Below are 22,935 nucleotides of genomic sequence, written 5' to 3'. Positions count from 1 at the left end.
GAATTCCAATAAAAGCAGTGACATTTTTTTTGTAAATAACTTAAAAATTAAGGGCATAATTCTATTAGTGATTTTGGTATAGATTGTGAAAGAGTTTTAGTGTATCAGCATTGGAGGTTTCTCACATAATCTTTCATCATTAAAATAATAAAAATATATGAACGAGAAAATGAGAGACTAGAGGAAGGAAATTTCTTTTTTTGAGAGACTCTAGAAAAAAAAAGACCCATTAATCCAAATGACTTATTCATAATCATTTAGTTTAAAAAACAAATTACTATTTGGTTACGTTAATATATAAAAATAATATTGATATTATACATTTTGAGAAGCTCATCTTATGTGTTTCATTTTCATTTAGCTGTCTTCTTCTTTCTGTAGAATTTCAATGTGTCCAATGAAGGTTCATTGGTGAGTATTGACCTTAAATGAAGAGAACAAGCAGGAGGGTCGACAAGAAGATTATGTTAAGATATTTTAACTCCAAAGAAAGATTTCAACCACCAACATGAACCTCTCTATGGTTAACACTCAGATAAAAAAAATATCACACCCCTAAAAATAGTAAGTAGACATTCGAATTGTTAATCTTTTTATTGTATATTCTAATTTGATATTTATCTTGCAGTTATTAAATATTTTATCACAATTAGAATGTTTTATCAAAAGAGAAAAGTTAGACATCCTAAACTATGAATCAGTCTTTTGAGGTTGTTGACCAAATAGTAGATATATAAAAGGAAATGTTTAACATTTATACATGATCATATGAAGAGCATTGTGACATATGATAATAGGTAAACACAAAAGTCAAATCCAGTTCGTCCAAAGAGTCCACATTGGTGAAGTTCTAATCAGTAATAGATGGAAGATTGCTATCATTAAAGACCTAGGAAATACAACAATTGGTGCTGACAAATTCTTCAAATTCTCTATGACCAGAAATTTATTTCTTTGTGTTGAAGCAAGAGAATGACAAAAACATAAAATTTACATACTGGACTAAAACCATACTCAATGTACGAGGAAGACTTGAAGAAATTTGAGTCCATGTTTTATGAAATTATGGATTATCTCTCGATATGTTTTGGGTGTAATTTTAGTGTAAATTTTAGTGGAACATCTATTTTTAGAATGTCAATATGTAGATGTCATTTTTGCTTGATAGTAGATGAAGTGGATTTGATTACAAGAGTTATGTATGACTAAAAATGAAAAATGTAATTCAGAACTATACTAAACTGCTTCATTTTAATTAGTGTTAAGAAAGATATAGTTGTGGATGTTATAGAAAAAATGATTTCTTGATTGAATGTAAATTTGGTTTAAGAAATGAGAACATATAGAAAGAGTTTCGTATAGTTTTGGACAATGCAGCTATGATAACTCCAAATAACATGACTTTAGTCACTAATATGTTGAACATTAGTGTTCCAAATTCATATCTGGAGAGGGATTTTTCTATTATTCTTTGGTTTTAGCCATATTTATTTCCATGAAATTGTGATCGATTTTATTAAGCCTTGATTATGATCATAGTCTGGAACAAGAACAATAAACACAAATGATTTCCATGAAAATGTGTTCGATTTTATTAAGCTTTGTGTCTGATAATAGTTTGGAGCAAGGACAATAAACACAAATGATTTCTTACACAAACAAAATCTGCCTTTTCCTTTGTTTAAAAAATAATATTGGAGTCTTCACTACTACAACTTTTACATAACTCTTATTTTAGTTACATTGATGATGAGTTTTAGTAATTTCATAGGTTAAATAAATTTAGGGTTATGTTGGTTATATTTACTTTAGAGAAGAATAAGCAACGTCCATTATTTATTTAGAAAATCTATTGGAATTTATTAGGAAGATTTTCGGTGTATATTTTGTAATTTGTCGGTATAGTTATTTTTCATCACGTTGTCTTAGTTGAATTTGAATTTGTTCATCATGCTTTCTTAGTTGATTTCGGTTGTCATTGAGGAACGATAACTGGACTGAAATCTCCAACAAGCACTGGTAGGTCAATTCTGGAGTAAATCAAGCTAGACTTCTGCCAATGTCTGGTAAAACTTTGCCTTCTTATCATAATTACTTTTTTTGAAACTTGAACTTATCATAGTTACATAATCAAGAAATCTCGGAGAGGATAAAATAAGTTTGCTATTTGAGAATTATCTGACGCTTATTTCAAAGTGGAATCAGTATAACTAGATAGGAGCCAGTTTTACTAGAGGAAAGTGATGGTTTATGTTATGGAATTTCGTGGATAGGGATCCAGACAAGTCTAATACTTGTGCAGTCAGAAAATTATACCAGCTCTTTTGAAGTGGGGCTGGAGCTCTTCGAGAAGTATGCCAGATAATCAGAAGACATAGTATTTCACGGTATAATAATTGAGATAGTGTATTGTTCACCAACATATGAGTATTAATAAAAAAGAATTAAGCCAAATTATACAACGTAACTGTGTACCATACTATATTTTTATTCTAGCATTATTTATGAAACTTATACTGTGTAACATATAAATTTGCCGTTTTGGAGATGGGGTCAAAATCTACTTTGTCTTTTACATTTTTGATCATATTCTTTCTTGAAAACCAATAAACGTCTTTTCTTATTAACGAGGGGACATTCTCTTTTCTTGCATATTTTTATTTGGATTTGGTTAGCATATAGTTATTGTATTATGAATGTGTTTTGGTTTTAATGTTAAGAATTGTTTTATGAATTTTGGATATTTAAACAATCATAACACCAAATTACCCATAACTGTGACCAACAAGGCAGCAACTACAACGCGAATTAATGCACTTATACCAAACCGAAGTGCATATAGTATGTTGTTTTAAGTTTGTAATGAGTTCATCAATATTTCGACAACCTTCCCTTTTGCTATATTATGGAGTTGAAAGAATAATGAACCGTTGCTTTTTAAAACACATATATTTAGAGACGACCAGTTTCAGAGGTGCAAGCAATAATCAACCATGAACTCTTGTCTCTAGAACTAAGTTATTCAAAAACTTGTAACTTTCTCATCATACACGTTTGTACTATAAAAGTTTTCAGGTGAAAGAAATATCATTGAAAAAGAAGAATACTTTTAGCTCTTACTCCCAATTCTTTCATGAGGGCATCTCCAATCCTATATTTTTTTTCATCTAGAGTAAAATTGATTATGCAGTAAACAATGCTCTAATTCAACACTATATCTTACTACATAATAGAGTTTATTCTATAAATGAAATAATCTATTTTTTGTTTGTTAATCACTTTATTATGGAGTAAAAAATAGAATTGAGTTGAAGTATTTTTACTATATATTCATTTTTATTCAGTTTTCACTTTTACTCCATATGCAGTAAACAATGCCTGAGACTAAAGGATAAATTAGAGCATCTCCAATGTAATACTCTATTTTTTCTTCTAAAATAGAGTAAAAGAATAATGTTTTGGTTGTTTTTTTTTTTTGACAAAACTAATATGGATCCATTATAGAATGAGTAAGGTCGAAGTTCTTTCTCTTTGAGAGGGAGAATATTTTTCTCTCAAAAACAAAATTGGGTGGTCGGGGAAGAAACAAAATCTAATTCTTAAATTATAATGGGGCTTGAAGAGGGTCTCACCTTTTCGCTAGTTTTGCGAACCCAAATGCGCGTCTTTATTGGTCCATGTGTGGAGCCTTATGATGTAACGTGTCAATAAAATAATTGCAAGTTTCAATTATAATAAGTTAATAACTAAAATCTACTAATACTATACAATGTTTAATATGTGGGTGTAAAGACATCGTAGCTTAGGCCATTGTGTGGTCCATTGATGCTCTCTCTTCCTTTGGCTCGCATGTGTCCGACCACAAGGTGGACCTTGAGATTTTGATTTGTGCGGTTGTGTAACCAAACAGAATTCTGAAGCCAGTCTCATTCAACAAGTCGTATAATGAAGAATCTACACATGTCCTGTTTTGATCAATGTTTTCTAATTGGCTATTGGGTAAAAAATTGGTGAATTTTCTTGTTTACAAAGTTGCAGGCACCATTATTTATGTTTACCATCACTAAAGAGACATTTTCAAATAATATTTTATTCATTAAGAAGCAAAAGACTCTCGTACTCTTGATTTATATATATATAATAAATAATTATTTAAAAAAATTTAAAAAATTAAAAAAATATTTTTTAAAAATATTTTTTTTTTATGTTTTTGAATTATATTTTTCCAATTTCGAATATTTTTATAATATTTTTTATTTCTTTTTTATTTTTTCGAATTTTCTTTTTGAAATTCCAAAATTATCTTTGAAACTTTTTTTTAATTTTTTAAAAAACTTTTCAAATATTTATTTATATATTTATTAAAGAATCTTAAACTCCACATTCTAAAAACCCTACTCCACTCCTCGGTTCTAAATCCTAAGTTTATATTAATTAACCCAATGTTATAAATATCTTTTTCCATTCTTTAAAAATGAAAATAAAAGTGGTTATATAAATATGAAAAATTTGATATTATAAATGTGGCATTTTTGGTAATTTCCCTAAAACACTTTTAGCGTCTGAAGTCTACAAAATCTACACTATCTAAAACTAAAAGAGATTATTAGCCGGTGTAGTTTATCGGTCTAAGTAAATGTAATTATTTTGTCTCCAAATAAATTTCGTTTTTTTTTTTCGTTTTCAATCAGAATAGAATAAAACCAATTAATTCTTTGAAGCTTTTGCTTGCTCTTCATTGGTCCAAGAAGAATTCCATAAATTACAAGTTCCTATAGGATGACTCGTGTCAATCCAAGAGTAGTTTATAAGTAGGGAGTGTAGTCCAAATTTAAACTTGACACATTTTAGGTTTGTTGGTAAACTTTATTGTAGTGGTAAAGGCTCTACCATTTTTAAGTCACTGATTACGTATTCTACTTTTACGAGATTGTTTTTTAAAAAACTTTTTTCAGACATATTTAGAAGTTAATTGTTCAATGAAAAATGCATGAATAGTTTATTTCCTATCATTTTCTATGATTTTAAACCAATATAAATTAAGAAATTTTCAATAATTTTTTTTTAATCTATAAAACCTAAATCTAAAATACAATTTTTTTTATTACTTGCAAATAATACATATGTTTTATGCTCTATGATATTATCTAAATTTTGAAGTCCTGGATAGTAAATTTTAATTATTTTATCCATATAACATGATCCACTGTGTTTTTTTCTTGAATCTATTTTGTTCGTTTGCTTGAGTTCAATTATTCATTTTATGGAATCTTTTTCTTTTGTCTTGTAGATTTATTCTTAAACATGTTAAAGATGTAAATTTAAATCTAATCTTTTTATGAAGATGGAATACTTTTTAAATTTTGAAATTTAGTTAAATATATAAGAACCAAATTCATTTTATGGGTTTTTCTTTTAATTTGTAAATTGTTTTATACAAAGTATATTATCCTTATGATTTATAGATAAATAACTTAAAATTATTGAAAATTTATTTATGATCATCTCTTAGAAAAATAAATTATGCCCTGATTCATAAACGATTTTTCAAAAATAACAAAAATAATATTGTTAAAAGATTAATTTAATAATTATACTGGCTTTGATATTTATAATGCTACTAAACGATACTAAAAAATCATACATACCCTCTGACAAATTCTTACAACTAATTTTTTGACTTCTTTTTTTTTTTTTGAACAACACTAAAAATCATACATACCAGCTTTCCCAAAAAAAGGTATTACATAACCATTTTTTTTTTTTTCTTTTTTTTCTTAAGTTTTCAAAACGCTAGACACGACTGTAAGCAGAGTCGGTATTTAAGGCTAACCTCATGTTTTTCAATCGCCAATATTATAATCAAATTCTTGGTTTAGAGGCAGCACTTGAGGCCAACCTCTCTTTAGTGTTACTTAACTTAGGTTTTGTACATTAATTTTGTTATTTGTTTATTAAAGAACTTTTATCGTGCACATATACAAACAGCTAGTTTCTTTCATCTCGCTTGTAGTCTTTAAAATCTCTGGACCGATTATGATTGTAGATATGATAAATTTTGTTAACACTATGTTTTATAACTCACGAAATAACGTACAACAAACAATGAAAAATATTTAATATTATGTATTAAGTAATAATGAGAGGAGACCAATACTTGGCTGCAAAAGCGTGCAATGCTACAAAAGTCAGCTTATTAGAATCTTAGGAACTGCACTTATATTATTATTGCTTCGGGTAGAAACTAGAAAGCAACGACCAAACTGCCATGATAATGATATTGTTCATACTCTATACGACTATACCCTTTCTATTTTGACGTTAATCGCTTTCTATACTCATTATATAATGAATAAATAAAATTTAATTATTTTTAGGAGCATGATTTGTTCAAACATCTGAAAACTAATTTCCGAAAAAACCTGAAATAAAATAAGTTTTGCGATATTTAACAAAGTAATGATCAAACTTCTTCAAAGTGGATTAATGACTTTATAGACTTCCTCAGGAGTGTAGATATTATACTTTGGATTCACCTTGCAAAAGTTGAAATTGGTTGAAATCACATTCTCCTCTTTCACAAAGAGCACGAGGACACTCAATGCTAATGTCTCTGCATCTTCAATTGAATGTTTTTCATGTTCTACTCCCCCGAGTAGCTGCTCAAGAAAATCATCAGCCAATTGGAAACCATCTCCAATTGCCTTACAGCAGCAGAGCCTAATACTCTCCGAAACACTCGGTAAAGTACAAACATGGTTTATGTAGATCATCACGACCAGCAAAGAGCATTGAAACACCAAATCGCTGAGACGTATTTAATTTAGTCAAAAAATAATAGTTGAACTATTTTTTTAAAGAATATTTTTATAACAAAATAAAAGAGATAATTTTAAATGAAATTTGGCTTATTGGTAGTGGAGCATCCATGTCCCACAACATCATGAAACGCAACGTCTCCATGACAATGTAGTTTTCAGAATATGATACGTACATCTTTTTCAGTGAAACAATGAAGTTGGTGACTCCTAGAAAAAATAACAAGATTTTAATTTTTTTTTATATTGTATGCTTGTATATGAGAACCAGAAAATCACTGGAGGTATAATACATTATGTACAATTTATATAGTAACTAGTTAATTGTTTGTTCTTTTACATTAACTAGCTATTCCTTTTTAGTACAAATTTAAAATCTAATACCTCAACTGTGACTAACATATTTGAGTATTTGCGTTCAAAGCCATGGCTTCTCTATGTCTAGAGAATCTGCTAAACCTTCCTGTTTTAGTCACAAACGAAATAATCAAATATGTTCTCTTTTTTATTTTTTTGAGCTTTACTTATACTTTTCTTCGTTTATTTCTACTTTATTTTTGGTATTTGGCTTAACAATCTTTTGATATTTAAACATTATTTCAAAAAAAAATCAATCAATATGGAGAACATAAGAATTACAAAAGTCTCATCATTTTAAGTCAAAACTCGGTGTCGCATCAGATGTTCAATTCAAATATCCTTGGTTGCCATCGAAGTGAACTCTGTGTTCTATATGGGGACATGCGGTGGCAGCATGTGGAGGGAAACGAAAAAAAATAAGGATCCTTAAGAGGAAAGAGGTGGTGAATGAAGAAGCAAATGTTGCTGATGTCGACACTTCATCTACATGGCATCAACAGGAAGAATCTAGCTCATTGGTGAATGAAGTTGTGGGGTTTGGTAGCGATACCAGAGGAGGATGAGGTTACCAATGGTAGAGAGGTGGACAAAGTTGGTAGAGATGAGGAGAGGGTTGATAGTGAGGAGGTGAGGAAGGAAGTGGAGAAGGAAAAAGAGGTGCATAACCAATTAGTTGGTGATGTCGCAGTTGAATATAGCAGTTTGAAGATCCTTGACGCAGATAAGGGAAACTGGTCTGATGTGTCACCTTCAAAGCAGGGACCTTCCATCTCAAAAAAGAATGGGGACTCTATCATTAGCTCACCGTCCCGCTTTGCCATCTTGAGTGAGGATCAAGAGGAGAGTGGTAATAATTTACAAGAGGAAGATAAAGAGAGTGAAGAGGGAGATATTGTGGAGGATCAAACAAATGAAAGTCTTGAAGATCGGAGCAGGAAGGAGAAATAGAAACATGAAGTGGTGGATGGAATGACACGGAGGACATCTACTCGACATTCCAAAGGCTTGACTAAGTCTGTAGCTGAGAACAAGACTCAAGGTACTAGCAATTTGGCGAGTGCAATGGGGAAAAAGCGTACTGCAAAGAAATTTTAATTATGTCGGGTTTCTTTTGGAATATACGAGGTTTCAATAAAAAGAAAAAGCATTTGGTTGTACAGAATGTGTCAGGGAAAAAGATTTCATGTTTGGAGGGTTGCTGGAAACAAGAGTTAAGGAGGGAAAGAGTGAGAGAACCTTATCGACAGTCTTTCGAGGATGGAGTATGATCTCAAACTATGAGTACAACACACTGGGGAGAATCTGGTTGGCGTGGAGACCGGATATTAAGTAACACCATTTTTTAAAGTGGACAATTACTCACTGTTTCTATATGTACGGAAGAGATTCATGAGTTTTTTTACTCCATTATCTATGCTCTAAATACATGGAAAAAGGAGTTATGGAAGGATTTGAAACTTCACCAAGATTCACCTATTGTTCGCAATAAACTCTGATTAATTGCTGGCGATTTTAACGAGACTCTAGATATGGAGGACCACTCATCTCATGAAGTCTCACCTATGGTAACTCCAGGAATGCGACATTTTGGGGAGGTTGTGAAGTATTGTTTCTTAATGGACCTAGGCTCACATGGACCTCACTTTACTTAGTGTAACAAGCGATCAGAAGTTCTTATCTCTAAGAAGATTGATCGTGTTCAGTTTAATGATCATTGGTTAGCTGCCTATCCGCAATCGTATGAAGTTTTTGAAAGTGGAGGTTGTTCAGCTCATCTCCGGTGCCACATTAATCATCATTCAGAACTCTCTTATCCAAAACGGCCTTTCAAGTTTGTAAATGCTATAACAGATCTGGAAGAATTTCTGCCGAGTGTGAGGAAATATTGGGATACTACTGAGCCAATCTTTTCATCAACATCATTGCTTTTCAGATTCTCAAAGAAGTTAAAGGGTTTAAAACCTATCATACGGGATTTCGGGAGGAAAAAGAGGGTAAATCTTTCAGTAAAATCAAACGCTTCTCTTGAAGAGCTCTGATTAAAACAAGATTCTACGATGAGAAACCCAACAGAGCAAAATTTTGAAGCTAAAAGTGAAGCGTATAAGACATGAGACTTTGTTCCAGGGCTTGAGGAGAAGTTTCTAAAAAAAGTCAAAGATGCATTGGCTAGACATGAGCGATAAAAATAATAAAGCTTTTCACTAAGGTGCAACAGCAAGAGAAATTGTCAATTCCATCAAAGACATAGAATGTGCTGATGTGGAGGTCGTGGCGTCGCCTACAGAAAAAAAAAGAAGTTGAGAAACATTTCAGAGAGTTTTTGCAGCATAAACCTGCAGACTTCACATGTATTGAAGTGTCAGAGTTGCAGGAAATTTTACAATACCGGCCGGTGTTCTGACTTGGATAGAGACAATATGATTAGGATGTTACAGCTGAGGAGGTCATGAAAGTTTTATTTGCAATACCAAGTGATAAATTAATGATAAACAGATTTGTTACTGCTGTCCGAGCATTCTTTGAGAAGGGGTTCTTACCAAAAGGGATGAACACAATGATTCTGGCACTTATACCGAAGATCACTGGTACGAAGAGGATGAAATATTACCGACCCCATCTCTTGTTGCAACGTCCTTTACAAAGTAATCTCCAAGATAATAGAAAATCTCCTAAAGAAGCTTCTACATGACTTCATTAGTTTGAACCAATCAGCGTTTGTCAAGGACTTGTTTTCTCATTGAAAACCTACTCCTGACAACAGAACTTGTAAATGACTACACTACAAGAAAATTGCTATATTACTACGAATTTTGTAGTCACAATAATAAATATTTCGTCACAATAATAATATTATGACGTATCTGTGACCATTTAAAACGGTTACAATACCGTCGTCACAAATCTTTTTTGGTAACAAAAATGTCACAGTGTTTGCTACGCATTACTGCAGTAACCATTCCGTTTCAAATAGCAACAATATAAAAAAGTAACAAATTTGTTACAATTACCAACTAAAAATAATGTCACAAAACTGTCATATTATGTGACTGATTACGTATTAATTAAGTCGCTTATTACAACAGAAATTTAGTATTAAATTGTCACAAATGAAGTCTGAAAAAACATCTAATCTGTATCCTTTTACGACCATTTTCATAGTCCCAATTTTGTCACGTTTTATTACTAAAATATCAGCATTAGAACCCTCATAACTAGTTACGGTTTGTCATAGTTTTTACTAAATTATTATCTCAATGATTTATAGATTGTTAAAATCATGTACATTTTTACAACTTCCATCAAATGTTGGGTATATTACAAGCTATTCATTACGTTTTAATCAATTCATACAAAACTTTAATACAAGGTACAATGGTCAATAACATTCATAAGGGAATATAGCGCTTAACATTCTGATGATTCTTGCACAGAAAGCAAAAAAAGAATGGAGGCTTCCTATACTCTGATATTAATATTTGGTGACCAGATCTGACAGTGAAATTTGTTTCTTCTTCGCCGGCTTCTTTCCCCCCAGCTCCGCTCTGCTCCGCTTTTTCCTTTGGCTGTCCAGTCTGATCTCATTGCCCAATCAAATTGTATATTTGCCTTCAGCTCCGAATCTCCGATCATACGGACTGACAGCGAGAAACACACTACCTCGACGTCAGTGACATGCTTTTTCTGTATTTCTTTCTTTCCCTCTCCTCTCTATACTCTTTCTTTATTGTATACAGAGCCGCCTCTTCTTAGGGATTATATAATAGTAATAATGTTTAAGGGTTAGGTCATCTACAGCCGCAAATTTTAATTGGGCCTTAAGTGTTTAGACTAGATCAAATTTGTCTACAGCGGCAAACTTTATAAGGTCTCTTGTTTTTTTATATCGCGTGATACTTATGTTATACATAAAATAGCTTGTGTTTATCCTTTTCATTTTCACAAACTATATACCTAATATAAAAACTGTAGACCAAAAATATTTAAGCTTCAAACAACGCTTCTTCTAGCTGGACTGGAGGGATTGAAACAGAAAGATGATGTGTTATATATATGATTGACTAAAAGTCTATAACTAAAACACTAATCAGTAAGTCTGAATACATAACTTAAAAGAACTCGTTGTTGCAGTTTGTTACAAAAAGTCTGTTTAGAATTTGTAGCAGTTTGAACAACAACAAAAAATCGTGATAGTTAAAAAATAAAAACTACTAACTCACGTTTAGTCACCATATTGTCATAAACTAAAACTATTCAATTCATCCAAGTTCGTAAAATTTGTGACAACACATTAGGTCCCAATATTGTAACAGTTTGTAACCACAATCACTTTGGTCACAATATAGTCATTAATTATGACAAAAGTTGGCTACGATTTAAATAGTCACAATGTTTGTGACGAAACAACTACGTACATGTGACTTAAAATTTTAGTTACAATATCGTACCAATAATGTAACAGATCTGTGACCAAAATGATTGGTATCAAAATTTAGTCACAATATCTCTATTTTTTTGTAGTGCTATAACAAGGATTCAGTCTCTCGTCGAAGCGCGATGAAAATAGATATTTTAAGGCATTCGGCGCGGTTCAGTGGCATTTTCTTCTCAATACCTTAACTGCTGGGTTTTCCAGAAAAAAATCATAAATTGGATCTTTCTGTGTAACAACAACATCATTCTCGTTCCAAGTGAATGGAGAGCTGGCTGGTTTCTTTAGGAGTGAGAGAGGAATAAAGCAAAGTTGTGCTTTATCACCTTACTTATTTGTGATTAGTATGCATGTCTTATCGAAGATGTTGGATATATCAGCAGCTGATCATAAGATAGGCTACCACCTGAAGTGTAAGAATCTAAGTCTCACCCACCTGACTTTTGCTGATGACATTCTAGTGTTCTCTGATGGTAACTCTCGGTCCATCGAAAGGATTCTGGAGGTCTTTAGTAACTTTGCAGCCATCTCAGGGCTACTGATGAGTGTTGGGAAGTCTACAATTTTTTGTATTGGGGTTGATGATACAACGCGAGAAGAAATCCAAGATCAATATAGATTGGCAGTTGGTGTGCTCCCCATTTGATACTTGGGACTTCCTCTCCTAACAAAAAAATGGGAAGGAATGACTATCAGCCACTTATTAAAAAAATTAAAAAGCGTATAAGCCTTTGGACGAACAGATTTTTGCCAGTGACAGGTTGCTTGCAGCTTATCAAGTCGGTCCTAATTAGTATTGCAAACTTTTAGAAGGCACATTTTTTTTACATTACGTGGGAATAATTCGTACTAGCATTGATGTCCCTTAGTTACTGCAAGTCACGCGACCCACCTTATAGTAAAACCCTAGCTTTAATTATTCTAACTATGTTACATATTTCACCATTTAGCACCGAAATCTCAAATAATTCAAAATGTGAGTTAAAAAGCATTTTCATTTATTTTTAGGTTTTTATTTCTTAAAAGATTAATCTATCTATTCTATTAAAATAAAATTCAGAACTTCATTTCATATGTGATATTTTAAAATAGACCATTCCTTAGAAGTTGTTTAAATAATTATAATGAAATTATTAAATCCATATAATTTGATAATTCAAATAAATATTATTTCCTTAATTATATTTCCAAAATCTACAGAATAATATTTAAAATGGTAACCTATTAACATGTAACAACCTTTCAAACATCAGAAAATAACCACGTAACAAGATATTTGCATAAAATGATAACCAATCATTACTATTTTAACACATGCATACGATTATACTAAAGCATAAAAATGAAAATCCGGTCCATTTGGAATTTCTAATCACATTTCATATTCATATAACTATTCTAATATATATTACCCAAAGAAAATATTATTAACTTGACATTAACCTTTAAGAAACTTGTATTATCAATAACTGTTTTAATATATATTATTATATATAATAACTTAATCTATTTACTAACTGGTTTACAAATTATAAATTAAAAGAATCACATATACATGATAAAATACAGGGATTCATACAGTTTCAACATACTTCAACTTATTAATGCAAAATATTCAAATAAGATATTTAAAATAATTAAGCTAAATATTCAAATAAGATATTTAAAATAATAAATAATTGTATATTTTAATATAATATCTAAATTAAAATATTAAAATATAATTTAATATATTTGAATATGATAAAGTACAATACTAAATTTAGTTGACATTAATATTATTTGATTATATGGCATATTGAATTGTATATTGTGATTTACAATTACAGTTTCTTGCCGTTTATTCATAGAAATATAAACATTTATCAAGTATGAGATGGGCTGAACGTCATATAACTAATTTATATTATAATTAATATTTAATTAATATTATAATAAAATAAATTTTGACAAATAGAACAAATAAAAAATAAATGTATATTATAAGTACATATCATGTGAGAATATAACACATTGATTTTGGTTTTAGTTTGTATCACATCTTAAAATCCATAAAGTAACCTTATATCGTTCAGCTTCGGATTTTATTAGTTCAGTTTTGATATATCCAGAGTTAAATCCAAAATTTAAAACAAAACATAAGAAGGAAATACTTATTTATATAGAATTGGATATTTAAGACACTTATTTAAAGTTTAAATATTTATTTTTAGATACCATTTCAAAATAAATATAGAACTGAATATTTGAAGTACATATTTATGTTTCAAATAATTATACTTGTAATTAATTTGGACATTCGGATCAGTTTTCAGATTTTTTGGGTTTTCGTTTGTTTGGGTTACCCATTCGGCTTCGGATAATAACACTTCAGATTTTGATATATTTTGTACCACCTTATAAGATTCATTCTTGTATTTCTTACATTTCAGCTGGGTACTTATCGAGTTTTTGAGTTTGGATTCGATTTAGACTATGCGTTACGGATTTTGTGCCCAAACGTACTTTAAATAAAGATAAAATGCGATTATATAAAATAATTCATCAAAAATTATACTGTGCTTTAAAACCGGACCGACCCGATGATTGGACCGGGTTCAACCATGAGCCGGTTATATAGCTGGATTGGGTCTAGTAATTAGTTCGACCATGAACCGGCCTTGTAGATGGATTGGATTTCAAAGTTATTAAACCGATAAAAGCCATTAAAACTATAAAAAAAATATATAAATCATCCATTAAACATAAAACTAGATTATATTTATTATGTTTAAAATTTATTTATATTTTAATTATGTATCATATTTAATAACATTACTTTAAAATTTATACACTCAAAATATATTAAATCAAAGTATTCAACCAGGTTTAATCCAGTCAAACCATATTAAAGCGTGGTCGAAAAAAGTTATGGTTCAGCTTCCGTTCCGGTTTTAAAAACGCTGGTTATATCATATACATGTTATATATATATATATCGACACACATGGCAAACATACCGACGAGCTAGACTATTTTTTATAAAATAATAATATTTTATCATTAAGATCTATAATTGGTGGTTCCTTGTTAGTTTCAAATATTTTTATTTATTTCATTGTGTCGTTTTCATCTCTGGTTCAAAATCATGTCGTCTTCCACTTGACGATGGATCTTGGAAATTTCTTTTATGAATATTATTTTGGTACTTATATTATTTTTATAAAGAAAAAGGCGCCCCAGGATGTTTTAAATCGCAGGAATAAATTCGTTCAAAACATGTTTTTTTTTTTTTTTTTTTTTTTTTGCTAAAAACAAAACATGTTTCAGCTCATTCTGCTTAGTATAAATTTCATTCTTCTCTAATCTTCCCATAAATATGCGTTCATTAATTTTTTAATTGTGCGGACTCGAATCTTCCCATTAGTATATGTTCATTACTTATTACTCTATTTGGTTGTTGAACTATATCGCCACTGGTCTTTAAAAAATAAACTATATGGCCACTATTGAAAATTCGATATATTACAGATTTTCATTATACAAAACTAGCCTTGTATCTATTAGCATCAAGACCATACGAAACATGCATGACTAGTTAAGCTAAGATATCAATAAAGAAAATAATATAGTTATAAATATGTACGAACCCTCATTAAAAATATGAATTATTAATTATTTCCCATTTAACTGGAAACAAATACAATTACTCTTCGTCTTCGTGTCGAAATTTCACGCAAAACAGTCTTGCCTAACTTGTACTACTAATTAAAAATAAAATAAAATAATGTTATCTATAATTTCATTGCTTATGTCAAAATGTACCAAATTCATTCGAGCCGTCGAGCATTATGTATGTTTCACCTTCTCCACCTATCTGATCACAGATGGAACACCTCACAACCACATAGCACATAATCAAAATTTAAAACTTGAAAAATGTGGCAAAAGTATTTTTTTTTTAATTGTAAGTTATTGTACGTCTCACGTAATTCGACATGTGATTTTTTTTTTTTAAACTAATTGGACATATGATTTCATGGCAGCTGATTATATCACGTCTCTTAGACCATCTCCCATGTATTTCCCTATTTTTCTCTAAAATAAAAAATTTCTCTAGAGATGGATTTGTCTCCAATGTATTTATTTATTTATTCCTCTAAAAAAAAATATTCTTGATATATTCTATTCTAATTTTACGAATAATACATTTTATTTGTGAAAGTTGAAAACCAACCCAATTTAATTTAACAATCATAAAATTATGATATTATTTACACTGAATATTTTTATAGAAACTATTATGTAAATAAAAGTATGATTATATATTTATATAAGCAATACATTTTCACTAAAAATATTTATTTTGGTTATAATTGTTAAAATAAAAAGTTAAAAGATCATTTTGTGAATAAAAAAAAATATCTCCATTATAAAAGAATGATATTTTTTTCTCTAAATATAGAGGTGAAAATAACAATCTCTATTTTAGAAGACAAAAATAGAGTATGGTTGAAGTGATTTTACCTCTAAATACTATTATAGAGACAAATATAGATATGGATTAAACATATTCATATACTAGTCCACCACATCAAATACTCCAAAGATATAAATAGTTTTCTAAGATACGTATAAAAATGGACTAGTTAATATGATATCATCGTCATATGCATATGCGAAAATTTTTCCATTTTAATATAATCTTTTATTATGGAATTATGCTAGTGAGTTCTAGTGTGTGCGAATATGCGATTGTGGACTGGCAAAGTCCAAATCTCATGAAGAATAAAATAACAGAAATTGAAGCTTTGTTGTATGTTTTCTAATCCTATGAATCTTGACAAAACAAATTCAACTTTTAATACCAAATTATTTTAAATAAACATCAATTTTGACCACCATCCTGTGGACCCACATGGAGTTCAAGTCTTTGCTGACATGGCAGAAGAAGAGCCGTCCACCTGTCAGTTGAAAACAAGCAAAGATTCTTGACGGTTAGTGGGGCGCAAGAGCCTCCAGTGATCACTGATCAGTTTGCTCGTTGCGTAAATGACTTATCTACCCTTAGTTCAGTATTCCATTTAATCTGTGATTTAAATAAGCCACAGTTAATGATTCGCGATTAATTAAAATCTTGATCATAACAAAGAATGAGAAAATCTAGCAAGAGCAAGATGGAAACGTATGGACCATTGAAATAAGAGAGGAAGATATTTAATTAATTAAATAAATTTTTTTTTTCAAAACCAAGTGTCCAATAGATACAAAGACAATGATGAACACCAAGATTATATTCTCTACATGGAATAGTGATTACTCCTACTTTTTATGATTAGCTTTTAAGCACTAGCTAGTGGAATAATTATAGTGCTATCAACCACAAGATATTTTGTAGAAGAATATGGTGGTGTGTAAAGTTGAATGCAATTATAACAAGAAACTAAACAAATAAATAATATTTTCGCTTTGTCCAAAAGATAATAATAAAGTTTGCCAGGCGATATCATTTTGGCCAACACATACACTATATGATTCATATAAGTTTATGAATCAAGACAGTGATTCTATTAGCTAGATCTAAAACTCAAAATCCCAAACATCATAACTTTTGGAGCATTGCATATATAACGAATACTTTTCCAGCTCAATTGATTTGCAAAGGAAAATGTATAATTCAATAGAATAATTGAGATCGAATCATGGCAGTTCTTCAGTAGCCTAATCGAATTACGGGTTGGTGAAGTTCGAGTATGTAAGGTGTTACAAAAAATGTTCACGTGCAGAAATTGAAATATAAAATAAAAGATGAAATAATGATTTTGGAAACTGTTATAACTTTGAAAGCCTTTTAGAAAATATGATATTAGTAAGATAAATTACATAAAACAATTATAATAATGATAGTTAAGCCACATAAAATAAATATTATGTAACTAGAGTCTCTCTTAACACTAAAAATATTAAATTAAATAAATATTATGCAAGTAAAATCTCTCAACACTAAACAACATTCAATTAATTAAAAAATATTTAATTAATTTATAAATTAATTTAATCATTTTAAAATAAATACGGATTATGCTCTAGTTTAAATATCTACTCTATTAAAATAGAGTCATATTTTTATCTACTATACACAAGTCTATGTTAGACCATTCATTAGATATTTTTCTAACAAAAATAATATACATCTAAAAATAACATTTCTAAGAAAACATAAATATATTGTCATTAATTAATTATTATTTGACTGTTTATCATATTTAATATAGACCATATTTTATATATTCCAATAACTAATTTTGAAATTAATTAGTATAGCCTCATTCTTTTTAAATTATCAAATTAAATTTTTATATAAAACAAAATAAATAATATTTTATTGGTTGTAACATTTTATATTGATATGTTTAGTAAAAATAAAATCATTAAACTGAAATATAATATATTAAATAAAATAATATTTAAAATATAACAAAAATAATTTAATTTATTCACATAAAAACATTTCGAGAATTAAAATTTATAAACAAAGAAGCTAATATTTTTTTATTAATTCATATAAAACTAACGTTTAAAATTAAACTATTAATATTGATGTTGCATTTTAAATAAATAAACAAAAATACTCATTAATACATGATTTGTACAATATCATCAAATAAATTTCAACAAATAAAATTTTCAAAATAAAAATTATATACATAAAATTGATATTAGATATATATCTTTATAACATATTTTATATTTTAAATATTAATTTAAAAATATAAATATATCCGCACGGATGTGCGGATTAATATCTAGTTAAGCAAATTAAAGACTAGGTCATGCGATGATTGGTTAGCTTTTACAAAGAAAAATCCACCCAAACAATATCTAATGAACTTGTGTAATAGCCTCCTTCACTAACCAAAAACGTTAAAGATCAAAGTTGAAATGTTTTTGTAAAATTAATATACTTTCTCTTTTAGTTTGTTGACTTTAGATACATAACTAGGCATGGGCATTTGGGGTCCCAATTGGGTTTCGGTTCCGTCCAATCGGATCTTGATTTTTCGGATTTATCAAAATCAGCTCCATTCGGGTTATATGAAAAATTGGTTCGGGACCGGTTCAGGTTCTATCCGGTCCGGGTCGGAATTAGTAAGTCTTCAAAAAACCAGTTCAATCCATTGTACTTTCGGATTCGGGTCCCAACTGATTCTTCAGTTTTAAAGTACTTGATTTATACCTATTTTGTAATAAAAACATAAGTAAAATCAATTCAAAAATAAGAAAAAAAATCAAACGTGATCATTCAAAATCGAACGAAAGATAAACATAGTTATTGATAAAAGGAAAACCAAATAAATGAGAGCATGAAACGAAAACCAAGTTCTCATGAAATTAGAAACATTATTCAGTGACAACAAAACCAAAATCTAAAATCTAAAAACTCCAAGCTTCAACCGCCACCTTCAACCATCAATCTTCAAATAATAGATAATTATTTTAGATGTTCAATAATATCTTAATGTATCTTATATACATATTAGGAATTGAGATCATGTTTCGTACAAGTTATTTTTGGAATTTTGAAATCTTTCGGGTTCTATCGGGTATCCATTTAGATTCGAGTTCGGTTCGGATAACACCATAACTCGAAATACCATAAAACAAGATCCATTCGGTATTTACGTCGGGTTCGGATCGGTTCAGATTCATCTTTATCGAATCAGATTCGGTTCGGATTTTCGGATTCGGTTTATTTGCCATAACTATTAACACTTAACAGCTGTGTTTAGCAAAAACAGTTTTCCTTACATTTTGCCTACTTAAATAATTATTTGTAAATTTTACATAAAAACTGACGTTCATTTTGAAATAATTATTCTGTGTAAAGATAAATTGTTGACCTTTATTTTAGACCAAAATATAAACTGTTGACTAAATTTCCATTCGACACATTATTCATCTTATTTATTAATGATTCTATTAAACATCATATTATTCGAGTCCCGTTTAACACGTAAAACAGATTCTATTAAACATAATAATTATTTTCGAAGGGTATTTTCGGTATAACAAATAGCTTATTTTCCCTATAAAAACAAACATCAACTCACCAAACAACTCGTCCCTGAAATCCCTCAAGAGCTCAGGCACCACTTCCTCTCGCCGCCATGGACTCTCTTCCTCAGCCGCAAAACCAGTCATCTCCGGCGAAAATCCTCCTGGGGAAATACGAACTCGGTCGCCGTCTCGGCAGCGGAAGCTTCGCCAAAGTCCATTTGGCTCGCTCCATCGAAACGAACGAGCTCGTCGCCATTAAAATCATTGACAAGAAGAAGACCATCGACTCCAACATGGAGCCGAGAATAATCCGAGAGATCGACGCGATGCGCCGTCTCCGTGACCATCCCAACATCCTCAAGATCCACGAAGTCATGGCTACCAAATCCAAGATCTACATCGTCATGGAACTCGCCTCCGGCGGCGAGCTCTTCTCCAAACTCCTCCGCCGCGGCCGCCTCCCCGAATCCACAGCGCGTCGCTACTTCCAGCAGCTCGCCTCCGCGCTTCAGTTCTCTCACCGAGACGGCGTGGCTCACCGCGACGTGAAGCCGCAGAATCTCCTCCTCGACAGGGAAGGGAACCTCAAGGTCTCCGACTTCGGCTTATCCGCCTTGCCGGAGCATCTCCAAAACGGATTGCTCCACACGGCGTGCGGTACGCCGGCTTACACGGCTCCGGAGGTTATATCGCGGCGAGGATACGACGGAGCGAAGGCTGACGCGTGGTCTTGCGGTGTGATCCTGTTCGTTCTTCTCGTCGGAGAGGTTCCTTTCGACGATTCGAACATTGCTTCCATGTATCGGAAGATTCAAAGGAGAGATTACAAGTTCCCGAGCTGGATCTCGAAACAAGCCAAATCGATTATCTATCAGATGCTTGATCCCAATCCTGTGACGAGGATGGGGATAGAGACGGTTATGAAAACCACCTGGTTCAAGAAATCTCTAGACGCTTCCCAATTCAATTTCGAATCTGAACCGGTTTTGGAGAAATCGAGTTCGATCACTGCTTTTGATCTCATCTCGCTTTCTTCGGGGCTAGATCTCTCCGGTTTGTTTGAGAGTAAGAAGAAGAGAGAGAGGAGGTTCACGGCGAAGGTTTCCGCCGTGGAGGTGGAGGAGAAAGCGAAGGCGGTTGGGGAGAGATTAGGTTATGCAGTGAGGAAGACGAAGAAGGAAGTTGTATTAGGAAGTGGAAGAACGGCGATTGCTGTGGAGGCGGTGGAGTTAGCTGTGGGTGTTGTGGTGGTTGAAGTGAAAGTTGTTGACGGAGAAGAAGGTGATTCACGGTGGTCCGATTTGATAACAGAGCTTCAAGTTATAGTTCTCTCGTGGCACAATGACGTCATGTAAATATTTTGTGACATAGTTTTTCCTTTTGCTTTTTGTTCCAATTTTGTGTAAGAATGACGTCATAAAGAATTTCAGAAACTGCTTCTGAATCTTGTCACTATCGATCTTTCGTTGTACATGTTGATCATACAGTTTGATGTATATACGTCGCCTCTTGTTACACGATTCAAGAAGTTCTAGTTATATAGTTTCTACATAACTCATATAGCTTCTCGAACGTTTCCTGCATCCGCAAAAAAATTGATCAAGACAACGTTATAGATCAATACTAACATCCGGTTCGATATTGAACTCAAGCATCTCTTTATACACTTCCCTTGCCATATTAAACTGACCCAGTTTCACAAAGTTTGATATAACAACACGGTAAGGTATGCAGTCGCTTGTATATTATGTCTCTCTCATTTTCTCCAGGTAAGATATGGCCTTATGAGGCTTGTCAGAGCTTGCAAGGTTGTAGTCTTGTAGATGAGAGTGTTGTATATGTACATTTATCCAGTGTGCCGCTATAACTCATCTCAAATAATTCACAAGCCTTTTCATAGCTCCTACCAATTGCATACGCTTTGATCATTACATTGTACTTGATAATTGTTCTCTTATTCACTCATTTCCTGGCAGCAGATAAATACTCTCTCTGCAAGTTTCTCTGGATAAGAACCGGATTTGAATCATTGACTGAAAAATGAGTCTACAAAAAAGGTTGTCACATTTGAAGGCAAAATTGGTTACAAAAACTTCTCTCAGAAAGAAGGCATTGATTATGTTGTTGAGAACATGGGATTTTCTGAAGATAGTTGCACATGAGGAGCTGGAGCTGGAACAGTTAGACGTGAAGATGGTTTGCCTGAAGGGCCTACGGTTAAAGGAAAGGAAGACTGGTTTTGTTTACTCAGGAAGTATTTCTATAACATGAAGTAAAGTCCAAGATTGTGGAATCAAATTTTTTGTAAGGGATTCAATTCACAATAGTAAGCTTGATAGATGTGTATATGTGAAGAAACTAGCTGATAATTGTTCTCTTATTCTATCTACTGAATGAACCTTTTCGGATGAAACATCTAGGCTGTGTGCTAATAAAATACTTAGCGTGGAAATCAACAGAAAACAGGTCAGAGGATAAAAAAGCTTTATTCTATCTATTCGTTATATAAAGGCCTTTAAGGCCTCATAACGGTTTTCTAATTCCCCGTTTAACTTTTCCCGCTAGCAAGAGAAAGAGAAGAAAGTTAACGCAGAGAGTGAAAGAAAGAGTGATCGAAGAAGATGGCGATGGAAGTAGCAACACAGGCTTTTGCACCTATCAAAGCACCAGAGATCAACATCATCCTCGCGCCGGCGGCAAAGAAGGCTTCTGTTGAGACTCACAAGAAGAACAGGATCCGAGTCTCAGAAACCATTGTTTTTCTACGTTAATCTCGCCAAGGTACTGTTAAATCTCTCAAATTTCACAACGAATCTAGGGTTTCAACATTTATTTCTCAAAATTTGTTTGCGGAAATCCGATTGATTTTAGATGATTTCATAATCGATATTTTTAACCTTTTGAGCGGTCTTTTATTTCTGTTCACCAAGTATTTGTTCGTATTCCAAAGATAACAACTGTGCCATTGCATGGCGTTTGATTCTTTATTCGTCTGATGTCCAGAGGTACATTCAGCAACACAACGAGGTCGAACTCTCTGCACTTGGAATGGGTATACATCTTTAAGCTTCTTAAAAAGCATGTAAACACGGCCTTTCCTCTTTGCGTATCTCTAAATGTTTTGATTTCTGTACATAGCAATCACGACTGTGGTTATAACTATCTCTGAGATCTTGAAGAACAATGGCTTGGCGACAGAGAAGAGTAAGTACAAAGTCATTTTTCTATGTGAGAAAAATTTAGTGTGAAAACTATGTTCCATATCAATTTCATAGAGTTCCAAGGCCC

General features: G+C 31.6%; 1 protein-coding gene across 1 annotated transcript; it reads left to right on the top strand.

The window, feature by feature from the left end:
* Positions 1-19,692: 19,692 nt before the first annotated feature.
* LOC111197717 (CBL-interacting serine/threonine-protein kinase 7) lies at positions 19,693-21,167 on the top strand. The gene has a single exon (XM_022720302.2). The coding sequence runs from the start codon at positions 19,758-19,760 to the stop codon at positions 21,000-21,002; it is 1,245 nt and encodes a 414-aa protein (XP_022576023.1). The 5' UTR covers positions 19,693-19,757; the 3' UTR covers positions 21,003-21,167.
* Positions 21,168-22,935: the final 1,768 nt, after the last annotated feature.

This window comes from Brassica napus, chromosome A1 (genome assembly GCF_020379485.1).
Source record: "Brassica napus cultivar Da-Ae chromosome A1, Da-Ae, whole genome shotgun sequence".
NCBI classification, from domain to species: Eukaryota; Viridiplantae; Streptophyta; class Magnoliopsida; order Brassicales; family Brassicaceae; genus Brassica; species Brassica napus.
The sequence above is the reverse complement of the archived record's forward strand: the minus strand, read 5'-3'. Positions and strand labels throughout refer to the sequence as shown.